This window comes from Mauremys mutica, chromosome 24, assembly GCF_020497125.1.
Source record: "Mauremys mutica isolate MM-2020 ecotype Southern chromosome 24, ASM2049712v1, whole genome shotgun sequence".
Taxonomy (NCBI): domain Eukaryota; kingdom Metazoa; phylum Chordata; order Testudines; family Geoemydidae; genus Mauremys; species Mauremys mutica.
In genome coordinates this window covers 10,697,004-10,719,214 of record NC_059095.1, presented here as the reverse complement: position 1 = coordinate 10,719,214, position 22,211 = coordinate 10,697,004, and the positions used below count along the sequence as shown (strand labels likewise).

Genomic DNA, 22,211 nt, shown 5'->3' with positions numbered 1-22,211 from the left:
GGGGCGGTGCCTGTAGGCAAGAGCCACATGGCACTGCTTGTGCACCTCCTCCTAGGAGCTGGACCTCCTGCTGTCTGCTTCTGGGGTGCAGTGTGGTCCGCGGTGCCAGGACAGGCAGGAAACCTGGCTTAGCAACCTCGCTGCGCTGCTGACCGGGAGTCACCCGAGATAAGCCCAAACCCCATGCCCCAATCCCCAAACCAAGCCCCCTCCTGCACCCCAAACCCCTCATCGCTGGCCACACCTGAGCCCTGACCCCCCTCCCACAGCCCAACCCCCTGCCCCAGCCCACAGCCCCCTCCAACACCCTGAACCCCTTACTTCTGGCCCCACAGCCCTCACCCCCATCCCTCAACCTTCTGCCCCAGCCCTGATCCCCTCCCACACCCCAAGCCCCTCATCCCCAGCTCCACTGGGTCACGGGCATCAATAATCTTCTTTAACTGGGTCACCAGAAATAGGATGACCAGACAGCAAATGTGAAAAATCAGGACAGGGGGTGGGGGGTAATAGGAGCCTATATAAGAAAAATACCCCAAAATGGGGACTGTCCCTATAAAATCAGGGCATCTGGTCACCCTAACCAGAAAAAATTTGAAAACCACTGGCCTAGGCGCCACACTGAAGCTAGATCTCATCTGTTACAACACTGCGGGAGAGTAGCACCCTCTAGAGGCAACTCACAGGCACAATCAGCCAGAACTCCCTGCCTTCCACGCGGGACATTAGCTCGGTTTGGGGAGGTTTTCAAACTCACACAGGCCTAGAGTGACCCGCGTAGGCGGCTGCGTAGACTTCATGTGTGCACTCCAGCAGAACATCCAATTCCGTTCTAAGAGCATCCCCCTGTGCACGAGCAGGGCAACCTCTATTTATAACCATATTTCTACTTCCAGCTGGTATGACTGGTAGATAGACGTCATCTTAGACGAGCGAGGATTTGATTATATCCCTTTGACAAAGGAAGCCCTTGTCCTCGCGCATGTAGTGGATGGTTCTCTGAAATCCCCTCTCCAGTCGACTAGATACTGAAGAGGTGCACTCAAGAGCCAACTCCCACAGAAGCTGATAAAGGGGCTGAGGTCCCTGTAGGATCAAATCCCTGATTTTTCACAGCTCCAACTGATTAATCGAAGTTGTGGGTCTTCAGCACCTCCGAAAAGCCAGGCCCCAAATACCTGACGCTGGGAGTGGGTGGGTGAAGGAGCTAGGTACAGTCCAAGGGCCCGTCTGAGCTGTATTTACTCTTTTTCCTTTGATGGCTGCAGGACCACAATGCTGAACTGTGGTGGTCTCTAGTCATCCATCCACACCCGTAGCTCAGTCTGTTCCACTCAGTGGCCCCCCCATGCTATGACAGAAAGGAGTATAGGGAGCCAACCCCCACCCCCGTATGAAATGTGGTCTGATGCACTGAAACTTGTTCATGCGCTCCCGTTTGAGAGCCCGTGAACTTGGGATATAGAAGCACAAACAAATTTTAGATGGCCATGTGCTCCACCCCCCTGCCAAAATAGGAAATATATCTGCATAAATTGGTGCAGCCCCTCAGGCTCCTGGCAGGTTGATAATGCAGCCCTAAGTATCCGTTTGGGCCACCCATTTTTCCAGGACTATTAGACCAGAGGGAGGATGGCCCAGTGGTTAGGGCATTAGGCTAGTACTTTCAAGACCTGGTTTGATTCCTTCCTCCGACCCATAATTCCTTGTGTGACTTTGGGCAAGTCACTTAGTCTCACTGTGCCTCAGTTGCCCATCTGTGTAACAGGGATGACAGTGCTGCCTCCCTGGCAAGGAGGGCAAATACCATAAGGGTGAGGTGCTCAGATAGTAACAGGGGCTGAGTGATGCTTTTTAGAAGCTCTAGAAAACGGCAGCCACCCCACGCACCTACACTGTGCTCACTCTGGTGACATTTCTAGATTATTTCTTGACACCTTTTTTTTTGGTGGTCTGTACAAAGAACTTCTAACAGGGAGAAGCTGTTAGCAACCAGCACCCAACACATAAATACAACATAATTTATTGTGTCTGTTTCACAGAATGATAGTGGTATGTGTTAGAAACAGTGTCCAGGACATAGTACGAGACATGACTCACGTAAGTACAAAGACTCAGACCACAGGATTGTTTCCTTAGAGGAAAGTGGCTAGTGGTAGCAACTTGGTCCCTGCTCACAAAAAACCTTATTTTCCCACCCACCTCCCTCCCACCCTTCACCCCAAATCCAAGGCAGTCCCTCCTTTATCACTCAGAAATCAATGTTCTAAAGTCTCTGCATTAGGAAGTTACAGGCCAAAATTAAGCTCTCCCAGGCAGTACGCAAGCCAGCGGACTGTGGCTCTGCACTAGAGACTTTGTCTATGAAGGTAGACAGCCGGAAGAAAAGGAGTGGGAAACAGTGTTCAGGGAGAGAAGGCAGAGGGCGTAGGACGCTTACAGAAGTTAAAGAGGGCCAAGCCAGAGCCAGTAAATGAAATCCAGGACAATGTGACACCTGCAGAGATCCCACAGCCTCACTAGCACGACGATTTGTCTGGGGATAGTGGAGGGGGACTAAACAAATGATTTAGTCTCTGGAGTGGCAGAGCTTGGCTTCTCTTTGCTACTCAAGCTGAAGCAGACAGAGGGCTCCCATCGCCGATGGAGATACATCTCACACAGTTCTGCAGCAACTCGCAGGCCATGGGCCAAATGCAGTCACTCACCTCTCCAGTACGTAACACTCCCTCCCAACTAGCCCTCTCTGCTTGGCTCAGGATGGAGACCTGCACTCTGGGACCTGGAGGCCTCCTTACAGGAAAGGGTGACCTCAATTTGCTTCATTTTAATCAGATTAGCTCTAGACTTTGGGCAACTTTCTTGAAGCCCAAGCAGCCCTTGGACAGGCTAAAAGTTGAGTTTTTTCCAGGCACACTAACTAGCTTCTGGCCTCGCCCCTCATATCTCCTTTCAGTAGGAGAAGCAGAAGTATTTTAACTCCCTCTTCCCCCTTAAGCTCCGCTTCCCATCAATAGAACCTACCGCTAGGTGGAGAAAGACAAACAGCTAAGAGTGGATGTAACAGGAAAGTCAGGTGAAATCTATCCAGGTATATTAGTGCCCCAGCATAGAGAGCACCCGAATATAGCAACCCTGCCCTCGACACAATGTGCTCTGAAAGGTGGAGACCTTTGTATTTTCCTGCTTTATAACTAGGAAACGGGCATTCGTGAGCAATGACCTCAAAAGATTAGCAGAGGAATAAACAGAGTGAGATTAGCATCGATTTCCCCAAGCAGTGAACTAGCTGAGAAGTCAGAGGAAGGAACAGAAGACATTTTCAGACAGAAAGGCCTAATCACGGAGTGAAAGGCAGTTAGATACAAGGGCTGGAGAAGTGTGCAAGGAGCCAAGTTGATATGCACATTTAAGTGATAGTTAATTCTCAGCTAGTGGAATAACTGCCCTAACAAAGCACTTCCTACCGTACCTTCAGGATGCGGGTGAGCCTTCCTCCCGCACAGCCAGTGCCAGGCACCGCTACAGTCTCAAGACCAACTCCACACCCTGGCTATGCTGAAAGCAAGTCCCTCTTAAAAAACCACTTGAAGCAACAAAGTCTACGGTCTGACTAGGCTTAGTTAGGGCCACCCAACAAGGCGGTCAGTGAGATGAAACATCAGGTGGTTTTCTCATAATGCTCATTCCCTCTCTAAAAAAAACTGACTAAAAATGATGCATTTCCATCTAGTGGCAAACAATTACAGAAATTACCATAAAAACTAGTTATCTAAGGCATCTTTAAAAAAATATTTCTGCAGTCTCCATTTTAAGTTGAAAGCTCCATAAAAATATATTTCTATGAAATGTCTCTGATCGTCCCTTGAGCGGCATCTCCGGTGCAGTGATGGGGTTCAGCGGTCCTGAGGTGGCTTGGCCTGGGTGAGCGCAGGAAGGTCCAGGCCTCAGTGGCACATCCGGGAGGTCATTTCCTTCTATCAAAGGACACACACAAGACAGGGAAGTTAGTGGTAAGAAGCACAATTCCCAGGCAAGAGACATTTCAGTAGGAAAGTCTCAAAGTTTGGAATGTTGTTTCCATAGCATCATGAATTAAAAAAGCAGTATTCCAGCTTGAATACTCACGTGGGGAAGAAATTCAGTGTCACCTTTAACCTCTGCCCCCGTATTCCTATTCACCGACAGTCAGGAGACCTCCCAGCTGCCCCATCAGATTTAAATCTGGCTGGCTGCATACAGCTATAGAATAACCATCACCCACCATTCCAGACTAATGCAAACACCTAGCGCTTCTATGGCACTTTGCATCCTCCATGCTCTTTATGAAGTTGGTGAGCATCGCTGTGCTCATTTTACAGAAGGGGAAATAAAGGACAGGGAGGTGACAGAGGAGGTGATTTAGCCTGAGCGCGCACACACTCCAAGTTACACAGCTAGTCACTGACAACTGGGACTAGGACCAAGGGCTCATGACTCCGTGACCAGCATCCTACCCCACTGCCTTTCTGTGCCATGTGCAGCAATGTGCTGGCTACACAGTGATAAGGCATCAGGATAGATCCTTGGAAATCAATTGCAACTTTACTAGCAGGGGTGCACAGCTCATTGCAGAGTGCAGTACCCGGACTGAGGAACAGCAGAGGCACGTGATTCAGCCATTGACCAGACAATGGGGAGTGGTGGTGGCAGGGGAATAGACACGATGGCAGCCTGAAGCACAAGGAGGTTACCAGGCAGAATCTACAAACGTGGCAGTTTCCCTCTCCGTGGGTGTAATGGCCCTGCTCAGCTTGCATGAGGTACCATGGAATAAAAGAGGGCAGGGTAAGAACAGGTTTTTGAGCTGTAAAGGGAGGGGGAACGGAATAGGTACGACCGGATTTCAGTCACCCTCTTCAGAGTTCAGAATCTCTCAAACTGAATCCAATGTTTGGCTTTGCGATTCAATGGACAGGGACCGGGAGTCAGGATCCCAGAGTTCTGTTTGAGACACACCACTCTGGGGCCATTCATAGTATAATCCAGCCAAATTCACTCACCAGAGGTTCCAACTCCTTGGTGTCTATTAGATTGAACTCTTTCACAAAGTAGTAGAAGTGCTTGTAGCAGGTGTTCACGTGGGCCTCTGACCCCATATGGGTGATCCTGTCAAAATGGTGGATGTAGACGTGAACAAAGACCCGGAAGAGCCTGGACAGAATCTTCTTCACTACCTGAAGGAAGTTCTTGGGGAACGGAGTACCTGCAAGAAGAACACACAAGCACCATGATTTATTGAAATGCACTTTCCCCAGGCCTCTGGTGACATGCAGTCTTCCGTGTACTGCAGTGATGCAAGAACAGTTTTCTCTGGAGTAATTCACAGACTGCATTCCCTCCTGTCTAAATTTTGGACCAGTTTTTCCAAAGTTAATGCTATTAACCTATGCTGTTGGGTCCTGTATTAATTGATGCTACTGTGAGAGACCTGAATACAAACTGGATTAGTGCACATATAGATTTCCATCCGCAGTTTCAATATGATATGGTTTCCTTCAGTTCCTGTTGGGACATTTTTACAAGAATTATGCAAGACACTAGACCACCATGCTCTACTCCAGAAGTGGCTGCATGCTGGGAGGCGTGGCTCCTATATACAGTTTAGTAAATTTGACAAACTCTTTGGGATCCTTCAGGTTAATAGGAATTAAAATTAAGATAATACTATGCTCAGTCATTTATAAGCCCCTGTTCACATTGGACATTTTGTTTATGTGTCTTTCATTCTAACAGCTACATTTGCAATCTGCAATACAGTAGAGTTTGATCAGCTGCTCTTTCTAGTAATTACAAAACAAGTTGAGTTTAAAGCCTACAGAGATTGCTTCTCCGCATACAAGGAGGAGGTCAGAGGTGAAGGGTATTCGTTAAATACCCATCTTCCCCTGTCCCCAAGAGCTCTGCATGAAATTAATTTTCAGTCTATGTTAAATTAGTGAATCTGGTATTCGAAGCATAGCTAGAAAACGCTAAACAAGCCAGAGAACTCCTTTGATGATGTAAGCTCCCCCCCTCCCAATGAAACAGATGTTCCGGCAATCACTCAGTTCTTGCTGAAGAACCGTAAATAAAGGGACCACACCCCAGAACTTCCTGTGGTTACCCAGATGAACACAGAGCAAGGATTTTGGCAGCTGATACAGGTACTGTTGTAGGTTGGGGGTGGTTTACTGTCTTATTCTCTCCCCCAATGTCACCCCATTTAAGTACAGTTGTTCTGTGTGTGCAGATGGGGTCTGAGTAATGGTGGACACTTCCTGCAAACAATCAGATGGCTCCTTTTCATTAGCACTTTGAGAAGGATGAATATCTTGGCATTCTCTATACACACTGAGGTAGTGCAGGAGTGGATGGGATCTGAAGCGGATAACCAGCTCCTTCTCCCCTATCCTATTTGTTAGTTGGTCTCCTACACAAACACCCACGCAGCTGTCATCTGGTTCTACTTCATTTGGCAGAACCTTGACCTGTGCTGCCTGTCCAGACAGGGCAAACAGGTTTCAGTATCAAATCAGGCACTAGGACAAAGGGTCACAGGACTATTATTGTTCCTTCCTTGTGCAACATCCCCTCTTCTCCAATCTCCACTGCTTGCTTCCCCACCCACAATGCAGACCTTACATCACCCAGACTATCCCAGAGATAAGTGGAGTTGCCTTAGGGCAGTGGTTTTCAAACTTTTTTTCTGGCGACCCAGTTGAAGAAAAATTTTTATGCCCACAACCCAACGAAGCTGGGGATGAGGGGTGGGGGCTGCAGGGTGGGGCTGAGAATGAGGGGTTCAGGGTGTGGAAGGAGGTTCTGGGCTGGGGCAGGGGGTTGGGGTGCAGGAGGGGACAGGGCTGGGGGTGCAGGCTCTGGGGTGGGGCTAGGGATGAGGGGTTTGGGGTGCAGGAGGGGGCTCCAGGTTTGGGGGAGGCTCAGGGCTGGATCAGGGGATTGGGGTGCAAGGCTGGGGCACAGGCTTACGTCGGGCAGCTCCCGGTCAGCAGCCCAGCGGTTAGAAGTCCCGTCGGCGGTGCTGCCCGACTACAGGAGGCTAGTTCCTTCCTGTTCTGACACCATGGAGCCAAGCGGCCAGCAGCAGGTCCAGCTCCTAGGTGGAGGCTCACAAGCAGCTCCACGCGGCTCTCGCCCGCAGGCACCACCCCTCCAGCTCCCATTGGCTGGTTCCTGGCCAATGGGAGTGCGGAGCCAGCACTTGGGGCGGGGGCTGCACGCGGAGCCCTATGGCCTGCCCGCCTAGGAGCCGGACCTGCTGCCTGGGGCGCAGCGCGGTGTCAGAAGAGGGAGGGACTAGCCTGCCTTAGCCAGGCTGCACTGCCGATGGGACTTTTCACAGCCTGGTCGGCGGTGCTGACCAGAGCCGCTGCGACCCAGTGCCTGCCATTCCGAGTTTGAAAACCACTGCCTTCGGGCTTTGCCTGAAAGATAACTTGGGGTCATTCAGAACAGCAGAAGACTGACCCTACGCCAAAAGCTGAGCAAGCCTCTGCTGCAGCAGTGCTAACTCAAGGAGCAAGGGCTGAATGACACTTGTCCAAGATGCTCTGTACTCAGACCCAGACTAGAGCTAAGAAAAAGCACTGCTGAGAGAGGTTTCAAAAAGGACCAGTATTTCACAAGCCACAAGAGACAGAGACAAAAGCTTTATACCACACCAGAGAGACGCTGGAGTCTCAGATCTCATGGGTATAAAGCATTAGGCCAACACTTGAAAGGCTCAATTTAGGAGCATTTCTCATTGACTACAACGGGAAGCGTGGGCGGTCAACAATGCTGAAAGTCAGCCCTCTCGTTTAGATGCATAAATGTAGCTTCCTGAGCCTATTTTTGAGCACCCAAGTTTGGACATTTTGGGCTCCAAATCTTGTTTACACCAAGGCCTCTTTAAACTCCTTCGGTAGCATAAGAGGGACATAGGTTACTATTACACACACTCTAGGGCCTCCTGACACTGCCAGAGTGGTGTCAAGGAGCCTTCTTAGAACAAATGAGAATCAGGCCCTCGGGAGGTTGAAAGATGTCAGATCTGAAAATAAAATAAGACGTGCATCATTCTGATCGCAAAACTCCTGAACCACCCAACCAGCCACATGTAACTTGGCGCAGATCTACAGGCAAAGAAGAGCGCAGCCAATAAGATGCGTCTTGCACCAGAGTCTGAAGTCGGTTAGTGCAGGCACTGATGGGCTGCTCTAGGGAGCAAAAAGCATTGCTGCTTGGAGCCCTAGGCTGAAAACACCCTGCATGACCAATCCCAAAGGCTTGGGTCTGTTGTCAAAAACATCGCAGTTGTTGCAATGGTCCATAAGGAGAGAGAAGAATCCCTCAGGTAACCAAGTCCCAGGCCAGGTATGACTTGGAATCAACACCTTGAACTGCAGCCAGAAGCAAGTGTAGTTCACAGAGCATGGACATGGATGTGCTCATCACTCAGATCTGCTCCACTAAGCTGACGGGCCACCACATTCTTTTCTGTGCTGTGCTTCTGAATGGGTCTGAAGGACAGCAGGCAAACCTGGATTACTGCAGCACAGTCTGCATGAGAGGGCAAGGCCACAAGTCTAGTTAATCACAGATGTGGGGGAAGAGAAGTTATAAGCTACTAAGGAATCCAAGAGGACTCAGGGGTCCACACAGCCCAAGATTGCAAACCCCTTCTGCAAGTCTTGGACCTCTTCCTTCACTAGATGGAACCGCCATAACTTCAGAAATTTTGCAAGCTGTTTTCCTCTGTCAATCAGCACCTCCATCTTCTCAACCAGGTGTCAGTCAGAATGGATGTATTTTTAAATTCTGTTATCTCAACCTGACAGTCCTAAAAATACTTTGGCAGAATGAGTAAGATTTTCCAAGAGCCATGAACCCCATTCACAGAAGTCGACCTTGAGGGAGCCAACCCAGAACCTTCAGCAACAAAAATACAAACCCCTACGGCGTGAGCTAAAGAATACGTTTTTAGTAGTAAGTTGCAGGTCATTACCATCGAGACTAGCCATAGAGGCACAATCACATGCACTAAATCCAGGTATTGCACAGGCACCAGTCCTAAACTACTGTTCAGAATGAGAGACCAAGTCCAGGAGCCCAACCTCTGTAGAGCAGAGTGACTCCTCCTGTTTTTGCAGCAGCCGCATAATCTCTGATGTGCCGTTTGAGTTTTCCAAGAGCACTCTGATTTGGAGTGCCTCGCCTGAAACAATTTAGGCCTAATTTTCCAGAAGTACTAAGCATTCACCACGCGATCCGAAATCTATGGTAACTGCGGGTACTTGGCACTTCTTTAACAAAAAAGAAAACAGTTATGCCCGACCGTGTCTCAGGCTAGGCACGAAGGTATCCAAAATCAGCAGCCACTTTCAAAAGTTTGCAGCCCTCTGCAAATTGCCAGTCAGTACTAGAGGAAGCAGTTCTCCTACCTTTTCTCAGGCCCCTAAAAAAATTCAAAATTGAAGACCCCTTTGGAAATCTTAGGCAGAGTCTGCAGACCTCCCCAGAGGTCCACAAAACAGAGGTTGAAAGCCACTGTCAAACAAGCGCCTACTGGAAAAGGAACAGGGGCATAGAATGGGGCAAGAGTCTGTACTGGTGGATAAAAGTCAATTTTTCTGAAAAAGAAATTGGATATTTTTTGTTATTTAAATTAGAATCAGTTTTTCTTTTTAAAAATGAACTTGTTTAACATGAAATCTGAATTTAACAGAAAATATGTTAATGCCTGAACTTACTATAATCTCTTAAAACATTTAAATAAAAAAATAAATATGTTGAATCCATCAGCCTCTATCACAAACTCTGAGTTAAAAGCTGCTTTTCTATATGAAGAAAGAAGACGGGGAAACTTTTGAGGCCAAGCTTTATCAATATGGCACAACAGGTCATGTGCTGTATTAAGAGCTTAATCCTGTGGAGGACCCAGGCCTGTGCCACTGGGTGCAAGAGACTGGCAAAGTCATCACAGGGGTTGGGACCCAGCTTCTGACTCCAGGAGACACTGTGTGTATCTCATCACGATCATCCACTGAGCCTACCTGGATGCTCACATACTCCTATTTTATAGCTTCTCCCTACCTGAGCTCAGATCTCAAAATTATGAATATTTATGACTCCACCCAGCATGGAAACTTCCTCTCCGGCTCATGAAAACACACTGAAGTTCATGTATCCAAAACATTTAAGGTAGTTTTGTTTAATAAACATAAATAGTCTATGCCATTTTGTGTGTTTAATTAAATTCCCATTATCATCCTAGTGCAGCTTGACACAAATCGTCACCAATACGTTAATTACCTTGTAGATAAACAATACATCATTCACCATTTTCTAACATACTAAAACTGTACAAATAATAAGAATCTGAAAACATTAAGCTATATAAATGCTTAAATAAATGTATAGAGTTATAGTGTACCCTCCTAGGTAACAAAAAGACATTCCAAATCTAGTGTAAAGGCTCTATTTAGTTGTAAATCAACATGTTTTAATGGTTATATCAGCCAATGAGAATGCACCTCTCTTTAGAAAATAAAGGAAGTGCCAACGGAAAAGTTCCTTAACACGGATGATTTAACTCAAGGTTTTCCGCTTGGTGATGTAAATTGCCCTGATTTAAATCAACTGATCTTGTGTCAGTCCAATTAATTTCCCCACAGATCAGACCCGAACTTACCAACATTGGTGGGGAAAATGTCCTCATTGTTGATCTGCACCTCAATCCAGTCCATCAAGAGGTTCAGGTACTTGGGAGCAGACAGGGCAGTGGGTTTCCGGTACTTGTGCTCGTCCTGCCACCTGTACTCGTACTTGGGTCCCCCAGACATGATCGGACAGGACTGTTCCGTGCAATAGTCACTGATGGTGCCATAGATCAGATTGATGCGATTGAAGAAGTCCACCACATGCACCGCCACCCAGTCATTCTGTTCCTCACCAGACGGCAGCTGGACGGCCAGCTTCAAGTCCAGCCCTGCATTGAGAGAGGCTTGAGCCCTCTTGTGGAGCTCAAACCGCTGAGTCCCAGGCTCAAACTTGCGTTTGGGCCGAAAGGTTTTGTCCTTATTGAACACTTGCTTTAAAGGGTTGGACATTTTTCTTCTTTTTTCCCCCGCTCTCTTTCACAAGTCTTCAGTGACGACAGCTAGAGAGACACAGTGGCTGGACAGTTTCCAATGGCAAGGTCGTAATGGCCTCTATCTTCACAGAAATAACTCTGAGCTCCTCTGGTTCGCCAAGTACCTTCTGATCTGCAACACAGAATTTACAGTAGTTAGATGGGCAGCTTTTTCAACAAGAGACTTTGTTCGGAAGGAGCGAATTTGTTTGAATGCCTTAGTGGGAAGGTTTGGACATACACCTCAAACTCACAGAACTGAAACAAACGCCAAATATGCTTCGTTTCCCCTACCCTTTCCTCTTAGGACTAGGTTTCTTTAAGGGAAGTGTAAAAGACAGAAGAGTGAGGGTGAAGTTCTCAAAGAGGTTCCTCATTCAGCCTCTCTCACTGTTCGGGTGACCAGATGTCCCAATATTTGGGGCGTTTTCTTATAGAGGCTCCTAATACCCTCCACCCCCATCCCGATTTTTCACACTTGCTGTCTGGTCACCCTACTCATTGTAAGAAAAGTGTTGCAGATCCAGGTCTTCGATTACTTCTACACAAAACATTAAGTGAGAGAAGGTTTATACCCAGTTTGCCAAGTTATTGTGGGTGAAGCAGCAGATCATTACTGTTATTACTATCACTGTAAGACACCAAGACTCTACCACTATGGTACCGAGGTAGCTACATGGTTTGATTAAAGCATTCAGAAACTGGCACAGCATTATTTTGCTACTAGGCAGAAATGTGCAAAATATTACCCACCACAGCTGTGTCCATGGGCTTATAGCGAGGAGATTGTTGAGGATCCAGCCTGAAATCAAAGGCTAGATCCTAACACCCTTAAAGACATTGAGAGTAACTCACTCCAGAAGCGGTCTCATTAAAATCACTGGGACTACTCTCTACGTGAGCCAGGATGACCAGAATCTGACCCTTAATGACAGGATTCCCCTTGCGAAACAGACACGTGATTTTTGGTGGTGTAATGTGGAAGGTGCTGACCAGCCAAACAAAGACAGGCCATTTTAAGTCAGCCTACAACAGACGCATTGCGTAGCTCCACAGTGGTTCTTGGAGACAGTCATCTGAGGAGCGCTGGCTGCTCATATGGTGCTGGGGCATCTGCTACACTGCATTAAGGAGAACGAAGAACACATCACTTTCCTAATGTTACTTTCCCATGTAAGCAATGGCCATCATTGCCAGAGGTTTTTACGGTTGTGCAATGGGAGGAGAAATGGCCCTGAGATGCTATTAAGACCTGTTCCACACTACAAAAATACATGAGAACCGCATGGCTAACAACCCATATTGCCAGCAATCCAACATCCATGAAGTTCAGTTCTGGAGCCATGCCACATGTTCACAAAGTCACCCCAACAAGAGAGGAAAGGGCAAGGCACCCACATCCACCCACCCACTCCCATTTTTTAGTTGGTACCAACTCAAAATTCCAGCCAGGTTGATTGAGAGAGTCACTCGTGACCAAGTGAGCCTGGGCCAGTTGTGAGATGAAACCAAGCGAAGCTCTGTGCTTTTGACCACATTTTGCCTTGGGGAAGGCGTACTCTTCACAAACCAATATGGAGAGGTGTTTGCATGAACCCCTGAAGCTACGGATATTTGCTTGACTAATTTAAGACCAACAGTGAAGGGCCAAGGATATAGGGGAAAAAATAAGCTTAAGATGCATTTGATCAAACAGAGAAAAATTTTGAAAGTCATAACAAGAGGGGACACAGCGAGACAGTAGCTATGGTTAGCAAGAGCCGAGTCATACCCTCACCACATCCTGCAACAAAATGCTTCACTTCTTCTATGAAGCGGAAACACAAGGGGCTGTGCCCATTCAGCTTAGATGCACTATTGAGCTCACATATTCTTCTGTAACATATCCAAAACAAAGGCAAAAAAAACCCCTAACAATGTAGAGGGCAGGTTCATGGTCTGAAGCCACTTCCAGGAGGAAATTAGCTCCAGAGAAATGGTAGCACGCACTATTTCCTCACTCTGGAGTCTCAAAGGAAAACTGTAGTACTGCATGAGTATTAACTGCATACTCCTCCGGTTCTGGGCTCCAGCCAAACACAAGAAAGAGGCCTTTGACTGTTCTGATTCTGCTCCCATTTACCTTGTCTTTACGCCATAGTAATCCCATTGACTTCAGTCAAGTCACTCAGTTATGCTGGTATTACGTGAAATGAGCCTTTTTATTTACTTCCCGTTTTTGCTGGAAAGTAGTTAAAGGCCACACATAGGTCTCTGCTCATTACCAGTACAACAGGAGGAATGGCAGGAGGGGACTGAAATGCACTACCAAAACCTCTCAAGGCCTGCCCACACTTTGTCAGTGGAGTGGACACTAAGAATTTTCCAAGAGAAATTGTCAAAGGGTGATTCATAAAAGCCAACCCAGACCTACAAAGAGGGAGTTTTCACAGCTGAGGAACTAGTTAGCAAAAAAACCCCCAAAAAACCCAAAAAACCTTTTTTTTTAAAAAATAGGCAGCATTATTTGGGTAACTAAGCCCTTCTATGTTTCAGGTTTTGATTTGGCTTTTAAAGGGGATGTAAAACTTGTGATAGTTCCAGGAGTCACCTGAACTGAAGCCCTCTAAGCAAACCTCAGCATGGGCAGAAGCTGGACAAGCTTCCCTGTATTTCAGTCCTGACCTCTGGAGCTCAGGGCTTAGAGTGAAGATTAGTCTTCATGGGCCATGCAATTCTTGGCTTTCCTGCTACGACTGTCAAGACGCTCAAGAGTGGGGGTGGTTTGTGATGCAGCTGTGTCCAACCAAGAATGCCAAACAGTCAAAAGATGGCAATGACTTTTGGTCAAATCTAACCTGGGCTGGATTACAGCAAGTGACCGAAGAGTAAGGTTTGGTCTCCTCCAATCTCTTGAGACATCTCTGCACCTGGCTTATATTTTTATATATAAGCCAAGTTTTAACTCTCAGTTTTCCTGTATCCAGAGTTTGAAGTGCCTCTTTTTCTCTGTGGAATCATTAGCATACTTAACAAGTCAATACAGCCAGATCTTCAGCTGGTATAAATCAGCATAGCTCCATTGACCATATCTGCCAATTTACACTAACTAGGGATCTGGCCCTATAATTTCTAAGGCTAGCACGGTGAACAGCATTCAAGGATGTTGCATTATATTAGCACTGCAATTTTCTTTCCACAAATAGTTTCCTCTTCCTATTGCACACGATTCGTAAGACTACCTGATAAACGTGCTGCTGTGATCAGCTGCACATTAAGTAAAATTAGCAGCACCCTTAAGAGTTTAAGATATTAGCAAAATGGAAACTTCAGCTAAAGTACAACAGGATGTAACGCATTCAGCTATGGTTTTGATGTGTAACTTGGTTAAGAAAAATGCAGTTATGGGCAATATCTGGCTCTGGAAAATGTAAGACACACAGGTTCTGTGGCTGACCAAAGCAGCATCTGACATGAGTTGAAATATGATGTAAAATGGTGATCATGAGTTTTTTCTCCTTCCACCCTCCCCACACAAGTCACAGCTCAAACAGCAATTAAACACAGAACAGAAAGGAAAGCTCACCAGGGGGATAGGATTTGTACAAGGGTGACTTGCAATTCAGCTGAACCTATGATTGGCAAGTAGCAGAAAGTATGGTTTGCAGGCAGTGTTGCTTTTTTCCCCAGCTTCTTTTTCAGCCAAAGGTTACTCCCACCCAGAAGTCCACACCACTGGCTATCAAGTAGGAGTACCCCCACTAGGCTCACAAGAGACTGTTAATGACACAGCAACTTCCTGACCATGGTGGACAAAACAAAGCTCTAACTTTTCTCTCTGGAGGAACAGTCCTGCCTTTATACCCAGGGATATGAGATTAGCTCCATGCTGATGGTGGGTTGCTGTTATAAAACAAACTCAAACAAATGAGCAATGAATGATGGGAGAAAATGAATCTCCCCAAAACTTTGATAACTATTACATAATCTTCAACCAATGTCAGATGCTGCTTTGGTCAGCCGCAGAATCTGTATGTCTTCTATTTTCTCAGAGCCAGATATTTATTGGGAAAGGGGAGGTGTGGGGAGAGATTTAAAAGACTGGATGCCATAGGGATGAGGAAAAGCACTTGTTAAAAAATTTTAGGCCAAATTTTCTTCTCACTTATGCAGTGGAAGTCAGGAGTCACTTCGCTTAAGTCAGTGGAGTTATATGGGGGTAAAATTGATATGAGAGGATAACTTTCAGTACTGCTTTATTCTAAAATATGTTTCCAACAGAGAAATGCAAGGCATACTTCACTAGTTTTCCATTACTTCTTTCCCTGTCATTTCTCCAAGCTGGACAAGAGTGTCTTTGTGTGGCAAAGAGTCACCATTTTCTGTTGATTTAAGAACATAAGAATGGTCAGACCAAGGGTCCATCTAGTCCAGTATCCTGTCTTCCGACAGTGGCCAGTGCCAGGTGCCCCAGAGGGAATGAACAGAACAGGTAATCAAGTGATTCATCCCCTGTTTCTCATTCCAGCTTCTGGCAAACAGAGGCTAGGGATACCATTCCTGCCCATCCTGGCTAATAGCTATTGATGGACCTATCCTCCAGGAACTTATCTAGTTCTTTTTTTAACCCTGTTATGGTCTTGGCCTTCACAACATCCTCTGGCAAGGAGTTCCACAGGTTGACTGTGTTGCGTGAGGAAATACTTCCTTTTATTTGTTTTAAACCTGCTGCCTATTAATTTCATTTGGTGACCCCTAGTAATTGTGTTATGAAAGTAGTAAACAACACTTCCTTATCTACTTTCTCTATACCAGTCATGATTTAATAGACCTCAATCATATCTCCCCTTAGCTGTCTCTTTTCCAAGCTGAAAAGTCCCAGTCTTATTAATCTCGCCTCATACGGAAGCCGTTCCATACCCCTAATAATTTTTGTTGCCCTTTTCCGAACTTTTTCCAATTCCAATATATCTTTTTTGAGATGGGATGACCACATCTGCACGTAGTATTCAAGATGTGGGCATACCATGGATTTATATAGAGGCACATGATATTTTTCTGTCCTGTTATCTAACCCTTTCTTAATGATTCCCAACATTCTGTTTGCTTTCTTGACCTGCCGCTGCACATTGACTGGATGTTTTCAGAGAACTATCCACAATGATTCCAAGATCTCTTTCTTCAGTAGTAACAGCTAATTTAGACCCCATCATTTTATATGTATAGTTGGGATTATGCTTTCCAATGTGCATTACTTTGCATTTATCAACATTAAATTTCCTCTGCCATTTTGTTACCCAGTCACGCAGTTTTGAGAGATACTTTTGTAGCTCTTCACAGTCTGCCTGGGTCTTAACTATCTTTAGTAATTTTGTAACATGGACTGTCACTGTGACTTGTCAATAGCAAACATTCATCCCACATCTGAACACACAGACTACACTGTAAAAAATACCTCTTCCATTTTAAAAAGGGAATGAGGTATCTCCAGCCAACCTCTCCCCACCACTACGAAAACTCAGGAAGTGATTCCCTCTCCCCACAATCCTCTTCAGGAAACCTACCTGTACACAGAGATGACTTCTCTGTGTAGATTCTTTATTTCCTTCAGTTCCTGAAACACCGTCCAGAATGACATGCAGTACCATCTTCCAACCCTCACACCATCCCCACACAGGATTTACTTTAGGGTTTTAACAAGTGCCAGAATAAATGCAATCAACAGATTAAAACCAGCAAGTTCGCCGTTTTCTGGCTCCTCGAATTATACTGCCTGGGATAGTTTGTTGTGCCTGCTCTACAGCCTTCTACCAGTGTTTCCAAAGGCCAAAGTTTAAAACTTCTTCATTTAAAAGAAGTATTTCATGTGGTCTCTGTAGTGCCAGCTAGATTGTGGGTTGCAGGCAGGGAGGAGTCAGAAACATATGCAGCCACTTCCTTGCCAAGTGACCTGACAGCTTAGGCAGCTCACATCCTGCTGCCTTACTCATTTGAAAACCCTGCAAGTAAATCCTGGTGAGTAATACATTTACGGTACATGTTTCCTTTTACAGAAGCTACTCCACTGTACTAAGAAACAATAATATTGTAGGATTTATTTTAACACTTACAGAAGACCCACACACAGACTAGGTTATATGCTTCTGATCATTCTACAGCATTGTGGTAAATTTCCCACCCAGGCAAACCAAGACCAGATTTTTCACAGCTCTTCCAAAGGGATGACTGAGGCAGAAGGAAGTCAAAACACTGTTTGCAAAGCTGCATTGATCATGGTAGTGAAGGAACAAAAATACACAAGTGTGTCCTGGCAATTTCAAACTGTCAGGGTGGATGGGGAAAAGATATTTCAGGGTAGACAATAAAAATTGGTAGAAGGAGAGAGATTTTCAAATCATAGAATCATAGAATATCAGGGTTGGAAGGGACCTTAGGAGGTCATCTAGTCCAACCCCCTGCTCAAAGCAGGACCAATTCCCAACTAAATCATCCCAGACAGGGCATATTTTAAACTTAGAACAAAAGGAAGCTTGAAAAGGTCACTGGTAGTTTTAGTCAGATGACAAACTAGACACCGAGGCCAACATTTCCAAGAGTGGCCAGGGTCACTGGATGTCCAATTTGACAAATGCTGGGCTTGATTTTTCCAGAGGCACTGAGGACTCAACTCCAGATACATCAATAAGAACTACCACTGCTCAGTACTTCTAGTAAACTGACCCAAGGAGATTGTAGTTAGGCATCTAAGAACTGAGGCATCTTTTTTTTTTTTAAACATCATTCGCTCTCACACACACCCACGCACATACACCCATGAGCCATTTTTTAAAATTTAACCCAATTAATACTTTCTGCACGAAGACTGTGGTTTCTGTGATAGTCTGCTCAAGGGATAAAATATCTGTCTCTCATTTCTCCACTGTACGAATATGCTGAGCAGAGAGGAAGTCCCTAAACTGCTCTTTGGAATGGGTTTAAAATAAAATAAGAAGTACACATATGCAAAATTAGCATTACCATAAGGATGCACTTGAAAGAAACACACAAACACACAGTAGAAAACAGTCACACAATGAAGAGCACACCAGATCAGCGGGAGTGTCAAAACTGCCAGGCAGACAGCGTGTAAAAACTGTGAAGTCTGACCATTCATAGCTCTTCTTGAACGACATCTCTGCCTAGATTAATTTCCTGTCTGGCAGGGATTCACCTACTTTTAACTGGAGATTTCCAGCATTTTCCTATAAAACTGCTCAGTCTGCTTTTGTTTCTATTTTAGTAAAAACATCCATGTGGCATATCCAAATTCTTTTTTAAAAGACTGTCCTAATATTATATTGGCAGTAATCTTTATATTGGCAGTAATCGTTAAGACATTAACACAAACCATGTCTTTCCTTCCCAAGGCAACATCAAGATACTAACAACAGTTTACAGATACGTTGCTAATGCATGTAAGAGCTAGGGAGGTTCTCACTGGTAGCCTTGTGCCATCCCAAACGTTACTGCTTTCAGTTTCCTCATGTATCTTCCTGGAGACAATCCAAAGTATCTGCTCTGAAGGGCAAAGAGCACTAGGTACATTCAAAAATAAAAGTTTTGGAGAGCTTTTGAAATAGAGTTATACTGAAAACACACAGCAGACTTTCTACCTGTATAACCCTGCTGATCCAAGCCCGGATTCATACGTCTAACAAAAGACAGCATTTATGCCTTCATTCAATGGGACAACTTCCTAGGTTTTCCTTTCATCAGTCTGGTTTCTGAGAGGCATTAATGACCAATATAATGCAGCCATTTTGAAAGACAGATCTCTAATCATCAGTCCTAAGGATTAAACAAATAGCCCTTTCATAATCAGTCCAGAATAAGTTTCTGGAATGTACTACTGGTCTCCCCCCTCTCTTTGCAATGTGAATACAGCAATTTAAATCAGAGCAATGCTGTCCTGGACATTTCTAAGCAAGAACTCATGCAAGCCACATGCTTATTCTGGGGTTTCCAAGGAAGAGCCTTGGTCAGGATCAGGGCAGTCCATTTTCATGCCTTTAAACCACAAGAATGCAGAACTCATCCAGCTGAACACACGAGGAAGTAGTACCATATTGCATAAAACAATCATACTGAACTTTAATTTGTGTTTCTCTTCCCTCATGAAAGGCGACCAAATAACAATGTATTCAAACTATTTTTTTAAATCTATTTAGTTTTGGTAATAGCAAGGGGAAGGGGAAAAAAGTCAGACCTGACAAATTAACCCATACAGGGGCTAGGACGACTTCTAGTAACTAACACACCCTGTGGCAGAGCTTCACAGCCGCACACTGTAGCAAAGAGCAACAGCTTCAGAAAACCCACATCAGAAGAATAAATGCAATCTATCGGCATTTAGATCTAGTATGAATGGACAGTGGGAATCCCATCAAATAATAATTCAGTGTTAAGCTTTCACACATGGGGGAGAAGAGACAAGATAGTTCATGGGACAGTAATGAGATAGCACAGCCTCTCAATTCTAAATTTCTGGCTTGAATCCAGACCGGGCTGACAGTAATCAAAGCAATTACAATCTGATGTATGTTGAGTGGTCTATGTGAAATGAGCTGGGTGAGGTCTCAACTCAGTAATTAATACAACAGGGTTCATACCACAAATTGGTACCCTCAGAAGAGAGGTTAAGGACTGAAAGGTCCACGGGGACTGAACTGTCAGGTGTGAAGGTGAGACTCTCCTCTTGCCACAGCTAAAGGCAGGGGTGGGCAAACGACGGCCCGCGGGCTGGATCCGGCCCGCCAGTTGTTTTAATCCGGCCCTCGAGCTCCTGCTGGGGGGCAGGGTCTGGAGCTTGCCCCGCTCCAGCACTCCAGCCGGGGGGCAGGGTCAGGAGGCGCTCCTAGAAGCAGCGGCATGTCCCCCCGTCTGGCTCCTACGCATAGGGGCAGCCAGGGGGCTCCACTCTGTCTGTGACCCCTGCCCCAACCGTTGCCCCCGCAGCTCCCGTTGGCCGGGAACTACGGCCAATGGGAGCTGCAGGAGCGGCGCCTGCGGATGGGGCAGTGGGCAGCAGAGCCACCTGGCTACACCTCCACATAGGAGCTGGAGGGGGGACATGCTGCTGCTTCTGGGAGCTGCTTGAGATAAGCGCCGCTCGGGGCATGCACCCCAAGCCACCCCCCCCCCCATTCCCCAACTCCCTGCCCCAGCCCTGATCCCCCTCCTGCCCTCCAAACCCTCAGTCCCAGCCCAGAGCACCCTCCTGCACCCCAAACCCCTCATCCTGAGAGCCTGCACCTCCAGCAGGAGCCCTCGCCCTCCCCCCATTCCCCAACTCCCTGCCCTGCACCTCCAGCAGGAGCCCTCGCCCTCCCCCCATTCCCCAATCCCCTGCCTCAGCCCTGATCCCCCTCCCACTGTTCGAAATCCTCATTTCTGGCACCCCCAGCCAGAGCACCCCAACCCCAATTTCATGAGCATTCATGGCACACCATATAACTTCTATACTCAGATGTGGCTCTCGGACCAAAAAGTTTGCCCACCCCTGGCATAAGGGGAAGCTTATACTTCTACCACTCAGACTGTCCCCCTCCAGTGGTGGATTGAGAAAGTATTTCAGTCTCCTGGGTGTTCAGTTTAGTGACCAAAGATGATCTAGGTGCCACAGGATGAGCCATATTTTGTGCCTTTAGGGGAAGATTTTTCAAAAGGCACAAAAGGACTTAAAATGTACCTTTGAAAGTCTCCCCCTAAAATTGCAGTTATGATTGCTCACACTGCAATTGTTATTTATTTAGGGCCAAGTAGAAAGAAGATATTTTTTAAAGTGGCCTTTGCTTCCTTTAGATATACACAGAAGTCCCTCGCTGAGGCTTTGGGGAGGTATAACTCCCTGTATGTGTAAGAATGCTCTGTGCACAGTAATGCAAGTGACTGGGACACGACTGCACGTGAAGGCAGAGCTGACTGGCTTCTAGCTTCATAGATGCTGAATAAAACTGACAAGCTGGTTCATGACTCCAGAAGCTATTCTAGGTTCACTGTGTAGACATGTATTCCTAGGGCAAGCTGCAGCAGGCAGGTGACTTCCTGTACCATAAGAATGATTTTTTTTCCCTCGTCAAGGTAGGACGACACCATTTTTCAAAAAGTTCTGTGCAGCAACAATGCCTCTTGTTCTCCCCCAGCCTGGCTTAGTCCCTGCCTGAAGGGATTTAAGAGGCAAGAAAATAATGTCAGTTTAAACTCTGACAAGTCCATGCTGTGAGCAGCCCATTTATTCCTGGCAATATGAATCACTCTGCACTGTCCTTGCAAAATAGTATTTTAGGGAATCAGCAAAGTAATATCTACCTAATTTCTTTTCTTCTTCTTCAAAAAAACAAAACTAACTTGGCTGATACTTCTCCAGTGTAAAATTCTCATGCTAAGCTGGTCTAATCAACACAATGCTTCAGATTATGTTGCGAGCCAGACTCTATTACAAGTTCAAACATTGTGAATTTCAATGGGGTGGAACCAGGGTTATGGGAAATTCTACAAGAGTTTCCTTAGCACACACCAGGCTCAGAATGAAAGGCTGGCTTTGAGCTCCACCCATCTCTCGCTCTCCTGTGTTAATATAATGCTTTTGATGCCAGAGCAGTAGGGTTCACGTCTCCATAACAGAGAGTTGTGAAGTCAGCCCTTCTCCATCCCCTTTAGACCTAGGTGTGGCAGTGATCATATGCATTAGCTCCATGGGTTTCAACCTGTGGTCCACAGACCCCTGGGGGTATGCAGACTATGTCCACGATTTCAAAGGGGTCCACACCACCATTTGGAATTTTTTTATGGGTCCGCAAATGAAAAAAAGGTTGAAAACCACTGCATTAACCTTTCTCATCTGCCTGGTGACAAGCAACAAGCCTTAAGGAGATCTCAGACTTTGCAGCAGTGAAGAGCTGTCCACATCGGAAGATTTTGCTACCACACGGTTTGACATTAAAAAAGTCCCTCCACGAGGGGCGTAGCTACCAACGCTGGGGCACTGTCTACACTGGCGCTTTACAGCGCTGAAACTTGCTGCACTCAGGGGGGTGTT

The 22,211-nt window shown here is 46.1% G+C and overlaps 1 protein-coding gene across 2 annotated transcripts in view; it reads right to left on the bottom strand.

Moving 5' to 3' along the window:
• Positions 1–2,932: 2,932 nt before the first annotated feature.
• Positions 2,933–22,211, bottom strand: part of MOB3A (MOB kinase activator 3A) — a 31,843-nt gene continuing 12,564 nt past the window's right edge. For both annotated transcript variants that reach the window (XM_044999012.1, XM_044999011.1), the window contains exons 2-4: positions 10,715–11,288; positions 5,043–5,245; positions 2,933–3,977 (exon numbers count right to left, since the gene is read on the bottom strand). In XM_044999012.1, the coding sequence (XP_044854947.1) occupies positions 3,948–3,977; positions 5,043–5,245; positions 10,715–11,132 (651 nt within the window). In that variant the 5' untranslated portion in view covers positions 11,133–11,288 and the 3' untranslated portion in view covers positions 2,933–3,947. The remainder of the gene's footprint in view (positions 3,978–5,042; positions 5,246–10,714; positions 11,289–22,211) is intronic.